Source organism: Habropoda laboriosa, unplaced genomic scaffold (assembly GCF_001263275.1).
Source record: "Habropoda laboriosa isolate 0110345459 unplaced genomic scaffold, ASM126327v1 scaffold84, whole genome shotgun sequence".
Taxonomy (NCBI): domain Eukaryota; kingdom Metazoa; phylum Arthropoda; class Insecta; order Hymenoptera; family Apidae; genus Habropoda; species Habropoda laboriosa.
Window position 1 is genome coordinate 967,196 of NW_017100202.1, and position 15,049 is coordinate 982,244.

A 15,049-nucleotide genomic window follows, 5' to 3' on the forward strand; every position below is an offset into this window, starting at 1 on the left:
CACTGGTGCACGCACGGCTACGCGCGTCGAGGAGGAAGGAGAACGAGCCGGAGAAAGGGTTCGCGACGAGCAGGGGACAGTGGCAAGGGTGTGAGAAGTGCGTAGATGCGTGGGCGTTTGTCAGTGAGCGCGAGAACGCTGCGTGAGCCGCGTGTCGACTTGCGGCTCCGCTCGAGCCACAGGTTTCTCGTTTCGCGTTAATTCGAGATCGATTAGAGTTGTCCACGAGCATACATTCGGTTTCAGTAAAATAAGCGAGCGAAGAAGTCTGAACAAGGTTCAATTTACATCGTGAAATTATTATACTTGGAACATTGGCCTTCCACAAGGAAACTAAATATTTTATTATTTGCCACTACCTTAATACCAAATTTAGAATCAATTGTGCGACTCGAGAAAATGGGGTTATTTATGGGGGAAGATTTTGAGCAAACATAATTTTAGCAAACTTGTCCTTCTGGTTTCACTATTAAACGAAAAAACCCATTGTTTTAAATTAATTCCTTTTTTGTTCTCTGATTTATTTTCGACAATTTTGAAATTAATTAGGGGGGGCCGGAGAAGGAAAGAATTTTGTGTTAGGTTGAGTTTAAATTGTGAACTTGGTTCGGTGGCTTGGATTTTGGTCTCCCACGAAGAAACGTTTCTGTTGCATCGAATTTTTATAGTGTACTTTCTGGAATTTAGGAAAAAGGGTTACACATTGAAAACGAATTTTCAACAGACTGAATCTTTTGCCTTTCACGAGGAAATGATTCTATATCGAAGCACTTTTAAAATTGATCTTGAATAACTATCTGGTTAATTAGGTGATCGAGAATGGAGTTATTTAACGAGGCAGATTGTACGCTGTACCGTTAAGTTGGGTTTATGATTTCGACGCGGTTTTGATTTTCTACAAGAAACTGTTACTACGCTTCATTCTACTTTACGTTACTTATTTGGTAATTGTGGGAAGGGACAGCCGAGTATCTTGTTAAGAATGTAGGAGATCGTTTCGGTCAATTTCGATGTGAAATTGCACCGTGACTTTCAGACGTTTCTACTTCTCCGTGAACAAGAGTTTATCCGCAATTTGTCGTTCCGTGTAATTTTGCCAGTTGAGAAAATAGGTAATGAATTGAAGGTTCCGATTAAGTCGGTTTCTCGGATGTTTCACGGAGAATCGTCAGTAATAGGAATTTCGAATTATACATTACTCATTCATGAATCAACCGGTGAACGGTAAAGAATTATTAATAGAGCAACGAGTGACAGATTAAGTCATTGATGCTGCATTAAGACTTGAGGAATAAGTCTGTTTACGTCGAATGTAGAATATTTACAATAATAAGATAAATTATTCGAAGCAACGAAACGAACAGGATTTTTAATAAAACACCAATTAATAAATCTTCGAAAAAAATAAATTGTATAAATTAGAGAAAATTTATTCTGCAATTATTCACGGTATTGAAATTATTAATTTAGCACAATTGACTCATCTCAGATGAATAATCGGCTTGAAGTTCCCCTTGGAAACAAATCGTCCGCCAATCTCCAAGGATTCCTCCGTTGTAAGGCGGTGGATTTCTCAATTCAGGACGTAGGTTTTCGGCAACGTTTGTCCCCAGGTAACTAGGACAAAGCGATACTGTTAGCGTTGGTACTGGTTTCACGATTAGAAGGACCGACAGGCGTGAAAGTCACGGTCTCTAATGAATAAATTTTCGATATTGGGCAAGAAATTCGGAGGGACAAGTTTCAACGCTGCTTCACGCTTGTTTCTGCCGCCACTTTGGGAATTAAGCAGTTATGCAAATTTTAATACCTTCACGCCGAAAGATTTACGAGTTGAAGTCCCACATTTGGCAAATCCCAGGCCACGATAATTAGTCTGGATTTATATTAAACAATTTGTGCAGAAAACGTTGAAATATGATTCTGCGTATCCTTCTAACGCGTGCTGTAATCAAATTTGACGATTTTCAAAGAGTTATTGTAGCATACTCGGGTTAAGTAGAGATGAAACAACAGTTTTGTAATGCAATTTATCAATTATTCAGTTATCTATTTTCCAAGTGGCATCAATTTGTTTTAACTCAACGATGGTGCGTGATTTGTTGACATAATGATTGATATTTTTTCAATAAATTTTTTTAATAAAAGTGTTGTTGATACGACGATTAATATTCTCCACTTGCAAAGTGTCATTTTCGAAGAATTATCGAGTATTTATAAATTCTATTGTACAACCGTTTTTTCTAATAAAAAAGTTGTCAATTTAACGATTGGTATTCTCCACTTGGAAAATGTAAAAAAATTTAATAAATTCCACTATATTCTAGCTACATTCTCCAATAAAAATGCTCTATTTCAATTTAACCCGTGTATCGCACAGTGTCTCTTTAAAAATCGTCACCTTTGATTACCACACCTGTTGCAATTTTCAAAAGATTCAAAGCCATCCCAATAATTAAATAACCCCGCAAAGCTGCGGTACTCGACCTTCTCAGTCTCTAAAAAACCGATCCAGTTCCCCCAAACCTCGTAAACGTCACTTTCCCAGCGTCGATACCGAAATTCCCGAGAAATCTCTTTCAGCACGTCTATATCCGTTATCATAAATCCGCCGTATCTCGGCGATCTCCTCTGCAAGTAGCCGTGTACACTTAACACCAAACACGCGTCCACGGACGTGCCAAAAAACTATATACCACGCATCATCGGCGTGGCCCGAAATAAACCCAACAGAAAGCAGTACAGAATCCGAGAAATGTAATCTCGCGCGATATGAGTAACGTTCTCTCTAACCCGTGACGTGTTCCTCTCCTACACCCCTAGGTAAAACTCCCTGAAACGCTCTTTTATTTTCGTCGCGAACCACTCACGTCCATCTGATCCGAAAAGAAACATCTCCCTGTCGTAGAAGAGGAATAGTAAGTAGACGAAGGAAGAAAGAGAAGAGGGAAAAAGCGAAGGAAGCAAAAGACCGAGGGTAGAACAGAGGGAGAGAGAAAAGAGTGGAAGTCTGTCGGAAAGTGAAAAGGGAGGGACTATTTCCACCCGGACGATTAATCTCGCCGGTTCTCCTCCGGCTCGTGACGAGGGTGTGAAAAATTTCGGTCGTTCCGTCCTCGTTCCACTCGCGACGCTGCGGCGTCGGGACGCTCACAGACCTCCCACCATATCGAAACCCCCCACCAGCTTCCATCACGTCCTCGTGGAAGGCCGTGTTCGTTTTCCGCGGCGGCATCAGCCGGCAATTCGCATTCGACCGACGTCTTGGTTTAAAGAGTCTCGGGGACAAGACTTTTTGATGATGACTTGACTTCTGCCGACTGGAGTGAGCCGCGGCCTCAGGCAGCATATATATATATTAACGAGAAGTATACGTACGAAGGGAAGTTATAGAAGAGAGGAAGTTTCTCAGCGAAAGGAGAAAACGAGAGAAAAATTCGAGAAGAATATCAGTTGAAGTAATATACGAGAGGAAGAAGACGATATTTAGCAGCGGCGAACGAGAATAAAAGAGAGAGAAGAGGATTATTATTATTACTTATCGTCGAATTATTGTCGAATCGAGTAATCGCGAGTGAAATATACACACGAACGAGGATCCACTGTATTGAAATTTCTCCTATTGCTCTATCCCGCGATTTTTTCGCTGTCTTCTTTTTTTTTTTCGTCTACTTGTTGTTGTTGAGTGCCCAGTGAGTGAGCACGACATCATCGAACAGAAGGAAGAAAGAAGAGAAAAAGGGATAAAGTAGCGTGCGGGGCAAGTTTTCCCCTTCGCGCACAGTTTTTTGTGTGATCGACCACGAAGAATCGAAACGAATCGATTCGATCTTTTCACCACGACTTGGATTAATTTTATAATTGATCCAAGATGAAGCGACAAACGTCTCAGCAGCAGCAGCAGCAGCAGCAGCAACAGACGTTGCAGCAGCAGCAACAACAGCAAACGATCACGCAGCAACAGCAGCAACACATTCAACAGAGGACCGAACGACAGATCACTCGACAGCAGATCACCAGTCAGCAGAGAGGTCAGTCACGGCGATGAATTTCGTGAGTTTGAGATTTTCGAGAAGAGTACGTTTGTTAACCTAGCTTAAAAAGTGAACAGAATTCCGAAAATTCCAGGAGATCCTTGAGAATCTAATAGCCTAACAGCTCCGTAGGAAATTATCTTGCACGAGTGTGACAGACTGACGATCGAAACTAGGTCACGTTTGAGCAAAATCTCACTTTCCAACAACCCAACTAGAACTTTGTCGCTCGTTCCTGAAACATCTTCTCTCATTCTCAGCGAAGATTCATTCATACGGTCGATCAGAATCCAGAATATTCAGTCTCTCCTGTGTTTCGACATTCTTTCCGCTCGGCTCGTCCACGAAAACGAAAAGCCACGACGGTAGAAAATAAATCCGGAGGAACCGTCGGATTTCTTAGCAGAGGCTATATCCCCTCGACGAATATTCTATTTTAGACGGAGAGCGCCGCCCCTGCGCGAGCTCTAAAGATAGTTTTCCACGTTGTTCGACGCCAACGTTTCGAAAATTCCTGCACGCGCCGTATAGAATATACTACCTCTTCGTAAGGGTCGCCCTCCCCGAAGAGGGTGGCCGTGGAAGCGGTGTAGAAAGCCGTGGCGAGTCGAGGCGGCAGCTGTCAAAATCGCAGGCAAAGCCGCCCTTCTGGCTGGCTCCGAACACACACCGCGTATCTGTCATTGGCCCGTGGAATTGCGTCCCGACTCGCGGCGCGCTCCTTCCCTCGCGACAGACGGAGAGGGAATGGAGGAAAAAATGCGGCTTCTAAATCCGGCCAGACACACTTTTCACGGGGAACCGTCTCTCACACCGACGCTCGTTTCGCTGAAGAATCGTGCTCAGAGACGATCACCGGCTAATTGGGAATAACAGGGACCACCGGGGCAAAATTGAATCGTTGAACGACGAAATTGGGGCGGTTTTTTTGCTTTCGAGAGCGTGGTTAACACTTTCGCTGCTAGCAGAAATTGATGGCACGCATGGAACGCATACCCTGCGTCGGTGGCGGCGAGGGTGTTAATGACGTTTTTCGTAGAGTATGTAAAGAAAGTTTCTAGGGAAAATTTTGATTTACCTGGCGATGTTCTCTTTTTTGGAATTTTCAGTGTTTTGGACATTTAATGTCACTCAGCAGAGTTGCTAATTTAGGAAGGTAGCATACTTTCCTTTTTAGTGTCTTCTGTTCGAATGTGATGAATTATTAAACTCCGGGATTAGAGTCCTTAGAGTCCCTAGAGTCCCTAAATTATCAGAGTCCAGAAATTTTTGTCGCATGCTGCATTAAGTCTTTTCAATTTTGGGGTCGTCAAAGGATTCCCGCAAATTTTGGAAGCTTCTTCTCCAGAATTTTCTTCGCAGCATCTTTTCGTATGTTATCGATGCTAGGTTCAAACTGATCACAGAGCAAATTGAGTTTCCAATTGGTAAAAATAGATAATTGAGGTTTCAGAAATTTGATAACCGCATCTGTCACAAGATAGCACGTCTAACTATTACCTTGAAACTAACGATCGTTGAGCATTGATCGCAGCAGCGACTTTACCAGATGATTTATGAACAAACATCGCTACGAAACGCCTATCATCTTACTAAAAAAGAAAATGACAAATTTGTCAAACAGCTAGGTTTGATACAATTCTAACAAACAAATTCTGAAATCATCCCGAAATTTGTCTAACTTTGCAAGAAACTCAGATGTTCGAGACAGAAATATTACATCGCTCCTACTCGAACAACCCTAATACACTCTAACAGCATCTCTTTGAGCCCTCGAACTCGGAATCCACTCACAGACTGGCTGCAAACGAGACGCGAGTTGACAGGTTCGCAACAAAACGCGAACGAGCGTTCCCGTTTCAAAGGATACGCGAAATCTTCTCGAAGAATCATCGCGTGTTTTCCTTGCCTCCCGTGACACTCTCTCAACCCTCCCCCCCGATGCATTTTGCTTCACGGTACATGTAACAACAACCCACGAAGGAGCGTTATTCCGAGCGACGAGAATTGATGGAGCGCGGCTCGGTGAAATGACAGTTTACGCGAATTCCGTGGAACACAAGGTTGGAGAGGTTCCAATATGGGGATGAAAATACCGTTTCGTTTATGTTTGTTGCGCGATCCCATGCAAAAATCGGAAACGTGCCAGATATATAGGGGAGAAATAGGAGAGGGAGAGAGGAGAAGAATGTGGAATAAGGTCTCTGTTTTGGTGAAACGCAAGCGAAAGAGGCGGAGGAAGGGTCGTGTTTGCGTGTGTCTCAGTGCCTGTGTGCGTGTATGTCGTTCCCCATGAATCATTTGGCCGAAATAAGGCCAGTCGCTTGGCACTCGGAATATTTTCGTCGGTTTAATCACCGCAATAGGAGCATTAATGCCCACTTCTTTCGGCTACGCCCACACTTGTGGGCCTTGCTCCCGGTGACATTGCCGAGGGAACAGATTCTGTTACTGCGATCTCACGAATCGAAGCTCCTTGCTTTTGGGCTATCCACGAGTTGTAACAATGTCGATGTTTTAGAATTTTTCTCTTTTTTCTTTACATATTAGAAATTTGGAAATGATATCATTTTTGGAGCACAGCAATTTTTGAAGAAATTTTTTCGATGTCGTATCAAGATCTTGTTTCAGAATCTTTTTTCTTTGTATATTAGAAATTTGGAAATGATATCATTTTTGGAGCACAGCAATTTTTGAAGAAATTTTTTCGACGTCGTATCAAGATCTTGTTTTAGAATCTTGCCTTTTGGGTATTAAAAATTTGAAAATGATATCATTTTTGGAGCACAGCAATTTTTCAAGAAAATTGTTGCCTTTTTTGATGGATGAAAGTTCTAACAATATGTGACTGCAATGTATGCTGTAACAAATAAATAATTGTGGAAATCGCAATATTTTTAGCTCACTTTCTCGTAAACTCACATATACACAGGATGCTTTAAAATAAATTTCTTTTGAAATTCGTTCAAACTGGACGATGACCAACGAAATTCATTTTGTTGTGCAAAAATTGATGGAATGAAAGTGACATTATTACTTTCTTATTCTTTTGTGAATTTAAAAGAGTATTTGTATTGTGCTACATTTTTTTAAAATGTACCATATAAATGCGAAATACTGATAAACAAATTACGCGTAATAACACAACATTCTGACAAAAAGAGAAACAAGGAAAACACGAACGACGATGATCTTGACATTGAAATTACCTTCCAAAAAAAAAAAAAAAAAAAAAAGAAAAATATCGATTGTATACTAAATCTTACGCGAGACACAAAACAGCGTTACTTCAAAGGACACTTATTTCGGAACACGTTATAGCAAAAAGCGCCAAAAATATCCACTAAATTCTACGCAAAATAAAAAAGATATGATACTTTGAAACAATCTATATATACGTACACACAAATTCACCAATTAAATTCTACCGGGTGCTTCACATAAAATTTAATTTTACTATTTTATTTCTTCACATAAAATTCCAAACGCAAAATCCAATTTCACAACTTTATTTATTCGATAATAATGCACCTACCGCACATTTCACTTACATTTAGTGTAACAAATAAACGGTACCTTTATCTCAAAGAGGCTCTAACTTCAATTGCTCGCACGTTTATCAGAATTTTTATTTCTTTCGAAATCTTCACTGCCTTTCAACCTTAATACCGTATTTCACGTTTATATTTCCCAAAGTATACCACGATATTTCCTCGTTAACCCGAGGAATCATCTTTCGCGAGCAAAGTAGATTGAAGCAACGAACGTGAGCGCGGTTTCTTGCGAGAATTTTCAAACAGTCGCGCGTTTCTTCGTTCGGTCACGCGGGAGGAAGAACCGTAAAGAAAGTAACGTAATTTTCCGCGAGTCACGGTTATAGTCACGACTATTAATTTAAATACAGTTTACGGCGTTCGAAACGGTTCCGCCACAATACCTTTGCCAACTGCGCCTTCGTCGTTTAATAGAGATCATAGCTATCGACAGCATCCGCTCGGGCTCGTTAAAACGTAACTAACGCTTAGCATACCAAGCGTGGATTTTCTCCTTAAATGCCTTTACGAAATGAACACGTGTTCCTTAATACCAGATCGCGTTCCTGTTAATGAATCTTCCAACTGAATTTCATTACACTCCTGGGCAACGTGAAAGAGGAATTAAAATTGGAAGTAGCCTTAATGAAGTTTCGTTCAAATCTTACTGTTACGCTGAAAATTACTCTATTCAAGAGAACAGAATTAATAAATTCCTCTTAGAAATTCGCGATTATCATTCAAATCATCGTCTACCGTATAAATTTCGTTGGATACTTAACACTCGGGTATCCGAGCGAGAAATTCCCCGGAGATAGCGAAATTCGACTATACAAGCCTGTCGCGATAAACGAGACACGGTGATTTTGAAGGAACGCGAAATCGGAGGAATTCGCGGGGCAAATACGAAACTCGCGTAATAATCAGTCGACGGGTCATCGTATCGATTCGATTTTCGACAGCTGTCGGTGGGTTCTGGCAAAAGTTGGCGTTGCCAGTCTCGTTAAATCGTAGATACGCTCTCGAGTGGTTGATTTTTCGCCCGTCTGAATTTTATCGGATGGTCGATAAATCTCTGCTCGGGCTCGTTTGCGAAGCCGACGAAAAGCCGCGAACCGAAAATATCGGACGGGTGTACCTCGCGGTTGATTCACGATTATAACGATCCGCTGTTTAAAAACAGAAGAAACTCGAGAGGTTTGCGAGTGCAATTACCATTTGGCAAGTCGCGGGGACAATTAGTTCGGTTTACGCTCTCGTTGACGGCGAATGATGCACGATCCGTCGTTAGCGTTTCTTTCGCACGGCGGAAACACGAAGTCGAGGGGGATCGTCACCTGTAGATCTCGACGAGTGTTCAAATATTTGCGCTAGAAATTACCGATAAGGGAAAAAACTGGCGGGGAACCGCGGATCACTTGTTGGCACTTCCACTGTACATTTCTTTTTTAATTTGCAGTGGTTCGATTTTTAGCGAATGTGTCGGGGCTCTTATCTTCTTTCTATGTTTGATCGGAATCTAATTATCGCTGGGATTTGGATTTTTAAATTTGTAGATGTAAATCGTTGTTATTTGGTGATTGAAAGAAAAGGTGTAGGATTAGTTAAAAATTTCTCGGAGATAAGACTGTTCTTTGCACGTCGAAGAAATTCCATTCTATATTTATGAATTTTTTGAAAGTTCCTTTAATTTCTTTGAGAATTGCTAAACCATGCATAGTAACGCTACGTTCTCCATAATAATACTGATAAAATAGCAGATATTTTCCCAAATGTTACAGTAGCAAAAATATTATTATTAATATTCACTTCTTCCTCTAAAAATGACCGAACCTTGTCTGACAACGCTACATTCTCCACAATAATGATAATAGAGAAACAGTATTCAAAATAGCAGATATTTTCCCAAATTTTACAGTAGCAAAAGTATTGTTATCAGTATTCACTTCTTCCTCGAAAAATTACCGAACTTTGGCTGACAACGCTACATTCTCCACGATAATGATAGCAACAGATAACAGATAGAATAATACACAAGACAGTAGATATTTTTTCGAAATTTCACAATAGCAGAAACATTGTCACGAACAATAGACACAATTTCACGCAACTCCTAAGCAATAAGGAAGCAAGACGCTCTCCGCGGAGAGCAATTCCTCTTAATTACTCTTACTTATCACTCTTACATGCATCGCCATAACAACCGGGACGGTCGTTTCTGCGACACGCTCGATCCTCGTGAAGTCTCTGAGAAATTCGTCGAATTACAGTTCTCTCCCGGAGAGCAATGTCAACGGACGATAATCTCCCCTTTATTGTTCCTTCAATCCGGTCGACATTGACTCGTGGGTCTGGCAAACGTATAGGAGTGTAAGAGGGCTCCTGTTGGCCGGACGAATTCGACGAGTGCCAGCATCGGTATCATGTCTAAAAAGAATACAGGTCGCGTGTGGGACGCGCGAAATTGCATACAAAACCCTCTCCTCGTGTATGCTAACAAAACGGCGATCGCTCAGAAACCTGTGACAAAGTCGGCTATACCGCCTGTTGCTCCGTGCTAAATCATCATTATTAATAAAGCGGCACGTAGGCTTGGGTTACGCGAGATTAATCGACCAATGCAGCCGAAAGCGTCGTTACCATTTGTTGATCTAGCGAATGGTTAACGATCTTTCGACGAATCGTCCAAGCGGAGAATAAATGTGGAGTGCCTGAATATCGGTTAATTAAACTTCCCCTTGTCCTGGACAGAAAAGGAAGAGAATTTGGGGAATTGGAGGATTTCGATGGGACTGGTCCTTCAAAATTTGGGAATTTTCGAGCATCCAGTACCTTATGATATTTTTTCCTTAATTGTAATTGCTGGATAAAATGATTTTTAATTCATAGTTGAAAATTGACGATTTAAAATTTGGATGATTTTCTGCTTATTGTTTATTTCTCCGAATTTCTGTATGCAACAATTCTCTAATAAGTAGAAGAATCTACGATTGAAAATTAGACACTAATTTTTGTAAATTTCTCTCTTCCCGCTCGTGTTTACGATTTTTCCAACAGCTAGATTCGGTTGTGGGCAACGTTAACATCACGCAGACGCACTCTACACTGAGGCATGCAATAAAAAAAATGTGTACTGGTTAAATGCAAGCCAATTCTAGCTGTACAGCCGAATAGCTGTATTATTAGCGATCCACGAGTTTAGCCGTCCATCAGGTGTCAATTAATCAGCTGCGTCACTTCCTCCTAGCTGTACCCGGCCTAAAGATCCCACTTATCTAAGAATAACCACTCAATCTTGTAAAGTGTCGAGATACAGGCACGAGACATTAGCGTCACGATCATTTTATAACGAATTTAAGGTTAATCCTTCGAGGTAGAACTAGCATGCAGCCACTCGAAAGAACTCCTCGGTCCCTCCTCGAATCAGCTGATCGTGACGAAAACGAGCTGTCAGTGGAACACGTAAACAATAACCTAGCCTAACGATCATCGATCACTCAACGCACGCTATTAGGAGCAAAAAGAAGAAATGAAGTCAACGTCGTCGATGCACCCTAACCTCGTAAACAAAGACAAAAAAAAAACACCGAAAGAATTGTGTTCGTTGTAACAACCCGGAAAAAAAACTTATCTAATCCATATTGAATCTTCTGTTCGACCTCTTACACACACACACACACACACCTTCGACAGCCATTTGCAACGAACAGAATTTATAAATATTTTCCAATAGACTGTGTTTGTCCGCTAGAAAGAGAGAAAGATCCCTCTTACAGAGTGGGATAAGGGGAGGGTAGAACAGAAAAGGTGAGGTGGGGGGATAACAGAGTTTGGAGCTGTTTTATTTTGGTCAGTGACTGGCTTTGCGTAACGTCTCCGGCGATTGGTCGAGGTGCATGTAGTCCGGCCGGTGTAGACGCGTCGCGGCGCTGGGCGCCGCGCAAAGATAGTTGCTCCTAAAATGGCCCACGGTAACGCGATCCCCATCTGGATGCAAAAATAGGATCCCGCGGTTATCCGACCACGTTACGTCCTTCTCTCTCGCTCTCCCGATACTTCTCTCTCTTTATCTTTGTCTCTCTGACGCTCTCTTTCTCTCGATACTTGTGTCTCTCCCTCTCTCTCTCTCTCTCTATCTGATGATCTTTCTCTCGATACTTATGTCTCTCCCTCCCTTTGAAGCTCTCTTTCTCTCGATACTTATGTCTCTCCCTCCCTTTGAAGCTCGTATTCTCTCGATATTTCTCTCTTTTTCTCTCTGTGATGATCTTCTCTCTCTAACGCTCTCTTTCTCTCGATACTTATGTCTCTCCCTCTCTCCCGCTCTTTGAAGCTCCATTCTCTCGATATTTCTCTCTCTCTGACGCTCTCTTTCTCTCGATACTTATGTCTCTCCCTCTCTCCCGCTCTTTGAAGCTCCATTCTCTCGATATTTCTCTCTCTCTGACGCTCTCTTTCTCTCGATACTTTTGTCTCTCGCTCCCTTTGAAGCTCGTATTCTCTCGACATTTCTCTCTTTTTCTCTCTGTGATGATCTTCTCTCTCTACCGCTCTCTTTCTCTCGATACTCAAGTCTCTCCCTCTCTCCCTCTCTTTGAAGCTCGTTTTCTCTCGATATTTCTCTCTCCCTATCTGACGATCTTTTCCTCTCTGTGATGATCTCTCTCTAAGGCTCTCTTTCTCTCAATACTTGCTTATGTCTCTCCCTCCTTTCAACCCTCCCTTCAACCTTCCCTGTCTCTCTATTTGTCTCTCCCCTGCCTCCATCTTCAGCTCTCCCGAACGAGAATGGCACCGATCTCTTTCTCACTCGACACCTCTATTTTTTTCCCTCATTTTTATTCGTTTTTGTTCTATCTATTTCATTGCACCCAGTACAATGCGTGACCTTCCGCTTGGCAATGTTGTGGATGACTCGATGCTGAGGATCTCGCGACCTGTACTTACTTGTTGATAGATTCTCATCCTTCTTTTTCTCCCTTTTCTCAAAGATGATCCATTTGAATATTTTTGGCCGGTGTGACATAGAAAATGTTTAGACTTATGATTCAGAGTATCGTTTCAGTCACGTTTTTAGACGCGGTGCTCTTAATGAGAGCTGTTTTTGTTGACTGTTCGATGGGCAGTTCGGTATTTTGGAGTTTAATGGAGGGACGACTTGGCATGCTGAAATGGTTCAGTTTTAGAGTGCGTAGTTCATTGTTCTTAAAAGGGGTCGTTGAAGATATTTAAATGTTTAGTTAATCTGTAGAAATTACAAATAGGTCTTCGTCATTTTGTTACGATTTCCTACTTTGCACAAACTGGAAACTGTAATTCCAATTTACATTCTTTTTCCAAAAAAATTGTAAAATAACTGGTCCTCTGTCTCTGCAGCTGATAAAACTTGCTATCATTTGTACTTTTCAATTCAGAATCATAGTACTAAGCATTCTCTTCCAATAATCCATCAAAACCTCCAAAACCACCCGTTTCACGAAAGTCAAATTTCAATCCACGCCCAAACGCATATTTTCAATACATTCGCCACAAAATTTAACCATAATCACAGCTCTCATCGCGAACAAACCTTCAACGGTCAATTTTACAGCAAAAATCAAAGTGCTGCAAATACGAATTTCTACAAACCCGGGATGAAATGCAAACGACGATCGCAGCCTTGAGCAGTATACCAAGGAATATGCAAAACGGTCAATTTGGAACAACACTCGATCCACGTGTCGACGCTTTCACGCGTTCAATCAGTATTTCTCCATCGGTCGAATATTTATCGCACGCTCGATGCATCTCGCGGCTCGAATTTCCGAACGATCGCGTCACCGCTTCTAGAATCCACTTAGGTGCTTAACCGTGATAACGAAAGTGGCGGTGTAAGCGGCGGCCGTCGAGATTGTTGTCGCAAGTTTATTTTCGCCGCGCCCCCGTCTCGTTGCTGACAATTAATTTCCCCGAGCTGGCGCCCGTTAATCGGTCGAACATACTGTGCGGGTGGAATTCACGCGAGGCGAAAATCGTTGCAGCCGGTTCGAAGAGGAAAACACGGGGGAATTACTGCGGTCGGATGGGAGGATCGGTTTGTGGATGAAACGGCGCGGATGTTTCGCCCGACGATTCCGACACAAATGTCAATATTACTTAATCGAGGAATTGAGGGAAGTGTAACTTGAAAAGTTACGTATAAGATGCTTTTAAATTTCACGGCTTGGTAGAGGTGATGGAAGGAAAAGTTTGGATTGCACAGGTATACATATTTTCTGGGGAAATTAGTGTGGTTGTATAACACTTGATAATAAGTTCAATAGCAATATATTTTATAACAATAACTATAAACACACGTAAAAGAAATAATGATAATTTGATCAACGCTCTCTAAATATTTCTCGCAATAAATTCTCACGTACTCACTGATATCAATAACAACGCGCTTCTCCTGTTTTACCCCCAGTTACCCTGTATGATTCGCTCGTTTACCAAATCTCGAGACGATTCGACATACACACTACATTCACCCCATCACTCACAACTTATTATTAAACCAATTCCACAAATAGCGTTTTGGAAAATGCGATTTTTTAGGGGTGAATTATCCGGTGAGATATTTTATTCTCTGGCACGATTTTTGTAGAGTACTTTGTTTCTTCTCTTTCCGCGTGGAAAATCGTTTTTGACATCGAGAAAAGTATTTTATTCTTCCAAGGGAAATATAGATAAAATTCTTACCCAGTGGAAATAAGAAATAAGATGAAAAAAAAATATGGTCCTTCCTTATCCTAATCATTGAAAGTTTCTTCCCTGTTTTCCATGAATTCTACAGATGAATTCGTGATTATGAAGGAGGTGTCACAATAAGAAAAAAAGTTTGAATTTATGATTTATTTTATGTTTCACCGATTTACATTAGAATAACGAGGAACAATTTAATACGAAGTCGTTGAAGTACCAAAGCATCCAAAATATCAAGAATAACAAAAAATTGAAAATATCCCAAAACGAAAAATGTACAATTTAGCCTTCTTTCATAATCACAAACACAATTTTCCTTTTCATACAATTTCCAAGCTGTCCACGCGAAAGTCCACACACAACCAGCACTATCTGTTTCCCAGAAACGCTTCTATCATCTCCACGCAGTAATTCGTCAAAATTAAGACAATTAAGATGTCACGTTCGTTGCGATGACGTTAAAAAAAAAAAAGAGTTACTCACGTGAGAAAAGTGAAATAAGAGCGGCAAAGTGAATGGAGCCGGTAACAGTAACGTCAACGTGGAAAGCACGGGCCATCGGTGTGTATTTTGCGTGAACGGAGGTCCCGTGCTTAATTAGCGAATTGACTTAATTGCACCGAGTCCCGGCGTAGATAAGTCGGTATAAAAGAGTTGCACGGTTGGCGTGGCGCGTGACGACGACAGAGAAGAAAACGGCGTCAACGGTTCGTTTCCCCGATTCGTTATGGCCCAGTTCAAGAGGAAATGCACCCGTAA

The 15,049-nt window shown here is 41.5% G+C and overlaps 1 protein-coding gene across 1 annotated transcript in view; it reads left to right on the forward strand.

Moving 5' to 3' along the window:
* Positions 1 to 3,250: 3,250 nt before the first annotated feature.
* Positions 3,251 to 15,049, forward strand: part of LOC108570437 (titin) — a 108,049-nt gene continuing 96,250 nt past the window's right edge. Inside the window, exon 1 of the mRNA XM_017932297.1 lies at positions 3,251 to 4,031. Within this exon, the coding sequence (XP_017787786.1) occupies positions 3,872 to 4,031 (160 nt within the window). The 5' untranslated portion in view covers positions 3,251 to 3,871. The remainder of the gene's footprint in view (positions 4,032 to 15,049) is intronic.